The sequence below is a fragment of the Penaeus japonicus genome, unplaced genomic scaffold, assembly GCF_977035675.1.
Source record: "Penaeus japonicus unplaced genomic scaffold, GWHDUDI00000001_assembly GWHDUDI00000018, whole genome shotgun sequence".
Taxonomy (NCBI): domain Eukaryota; kingdom Metazoa; phylum Arthropoda; class Malacostraca; order Decapoda; family Penaeidae; genus Penaeus; species Penaeus japonicus.
In genome coordinates, this window is record NW_028234420.1 from 17,695,270 (window position 1) to 17,697,769 (window position 2,500).

Genomic DNA, 2,500 nt, shown 5'->3' on the forward strand with positions numbered 1-2,500 from the left:
AGTGAGGATTAGTGTTAGGGTCATCTTTGTCTCCTTGATCCCTGCTGGAATGGAGAACAGGAGAAAACTAGGTAAAGAGACTAAGGAACTAGCAAAAAAAATATCCGATTACTTCACCTATCACTCTGGAAGACAATCCATCGCGAAATCTGACTTTGTTGTTACGAATTTACTCACGAATAACTGAGACACTGGCGGAGCTCTCGTCCACCGTACACGTGAGTTTTCCCGAAGTCTCGCTAGCGACTTCCACGCTGACTTGCACTATGTTCCCCGGAGGTTCGACGTTGCTGTTGGACTGTGGTCAAAGATGGGTTTTTGAGTTTCGATTTGAGCAACGCTTTCGAGCACCATTTGGGAAGGATGTATGCATATAGATTTACATATTTATATATGTTTGTGTATATATATATATATATATATATATATATATGTGTTTATATATATATATATATATATATATATATATATATATATATATATATGTATGTATGTATGCATGTGTATATATGTATGTATATATATATATATATATATATATATATATATATATATATATATACATATATACATATATAAGTGTGTGTATAAGAATTTTGTACATATGATACATTTACCATAATGACTTCTTCCCCCTCAGCGCATTCTTCCTCCAATCCATCTGGACATTCCTGGAAGCTTGGGCTGCAGTTTCTCGCAGGATACCCCGTAACATGGAACAGCACTGGTTTTGACTCACCGCTGTTCACAAATACAGTCTTTACAGGACTTGACACTTTAGGCTTTCCTGGCATATTGGAGAGAGGGGGAGTGGGAGGAGGAATAGGGAGGGGGAGGGAGAAGTTAGAGGGGGGAGGAGGAGAGGAAGAAATCAATCATTGTATTAGTCTGTATACAACTACATGATTAATAGTTAAAGAAAAACAAAACAAAAACAAAAAAACATATCATACAGAGATATCTAACAACAGGATCAAGGAGAACGCAAGAAAAGAGGATAAATAATGAGAGAGAGAAAATAAAAAGGCTGATAATAAAAACAAACCTATGACATAGATTTGAAAAGTAAAATTCTTAGCGATGGAGACTTCTGGCAGGAATCCCTGTACGGTGTAATTTCCGTGGCTCTTAGCTTTTACTTTGGTGATTTTCAGATATAATTTCGATATATCTTTATAGTAGATTAAATTCATCTGCAATGTAATTAAAATGCATCTCATTCGATATAAGTAATAACAATGGTATGAATATTTTGATAGTGACTTATCTTATGGTTTAGGTCATATTGGTTGTGATTTAAAAAAAAAAAAGTTTATTTAGTAGGAATAACTGACTAATGAATAAACAAATTAGAACATCAGAAGTGAAAGAGAGACAGAAAGAGAGAGAAAGAGAGAGAGATAGAGACAGAGACAGACATACATACATACAGACAGACAGAAACAAAGACACAAAGAGATTTAAGCATAACAAATTGAATAATTAAAGTAAAACAAAAACAAAAGAAAAAAAAAAAAAACTCACATTCGCTGTATTCTGCAATTCCTTCCCTCTCCAGTCAAAGAGTGTGACAAGGATATCATCAGGGTAATGGCTAACATTGATGTCATATATCAGTTTCTCTCCCTCATGGATATAATTGATGCTGTTTCCGGAGAAGTTCAGGTACGGGCTGAGAAAGTCTGAAAGAGTTCTGTAGTATTCGTAAGGGATGTTATCTGTACTGGCTGTATTCTATAGCATTACAACACATCGCCAAACACTATTTGTTTCTTTATTCATCTCTCTCTCTCTCTCTCTCTCTCTTTCTCACTCCTTCTCCCTTTCACTCGCTAACTATTTATCTATCTAAGCCTATTTTTATCTCTCTCTCTCTCTCTCTTTCTCTGTCTCTCTCTCTCTCTCTTTCTCTGTCACTATCTATCTATATATGTCTTTGTCTATCTCTATCTATCTCCCTCCCATATATATATATATATGTATATATATATATATATATTGCTACGCCAATGGGTCTTTGTCTCTGTGTAAACATGTGTCAACAGGATACAAAGGTGTAAGAGTCGGGGCGAGAGGAGCAGAGGAACAAAGCCAGGACAGACGCAGTTTGGTGCTCCTGCTGTGAAGACCTCGCGTGTGCCCCTTGTGACCTGAGATACCTTGTGTTGCACTGTTATAAGCCTATATTGTGCAGTGTGATGTGCTGCTTCCCCCCTGTATTGTGCCCATAGATTAGTGTCTTTGTGAAGAACTAGTTTAAATAAAGGATAGACGTGTTATTGTGTGTTTACTTCGTGCCCTGCCTTGCCTCTTGGTGTCTTCCCCTCCTGGTGTTCTGGGACGCTGTGGTGGTCGGTGTCTCTTAGAGCATTCTGTGTTCACGGCCCTGTGGTTGGCACGCCGTCTGCCTAGCTTCCCTGGTGTTGGTGGGTGAGAGGTGGGGCGATCGGCGTCATAATATATATATATATATATATATATATATATATATATATATATA

The 2,500-nt window shown here is 37.2% G+C and overlaps 1 protein-coding gene across 3 annotated transcripts in view; it reads right to left on the minus strand.

Moving 5' to 3' along the window:
- Window positions 1-2,500, minus strand: part of LOC122258938 (mast/stem cell growth factor receptor Kit) — a 16,083-nt gene that overhangs the window by 4,523 nt on the left and 9,060 nt on the right. For 2 of the 3 annotated variants that reach the window (XM_086546714.1, XM_086546716.1), the window contains 5 exons: window positions 1,525-1,682; window positions 1,046-1,193; window positions 618-787; window positions 178-298; window positions 1-44 (listed from right to left, as the gene is read on the minus strand). The exon at window positions 1-44 is cut by the window's left edge and continues 211 nt beyond it. In XM_086546714.1, coding sequence (XP_086402840.1) covers window positions 1-44; window positions 178-298; window positions 618-787; window positions 1,046-1,193; window positions 1,525-1,682 — 641 coding nt within the window. The remainder of the gene's footprint in view (window positions 45-177; window positions 299-617; window positions 788-1,045; window positions 1,194-1,524; window positions 1,683-2,500) is intronic. The other variant, XM_086546715.1, reaches the window with a different exon arrangement.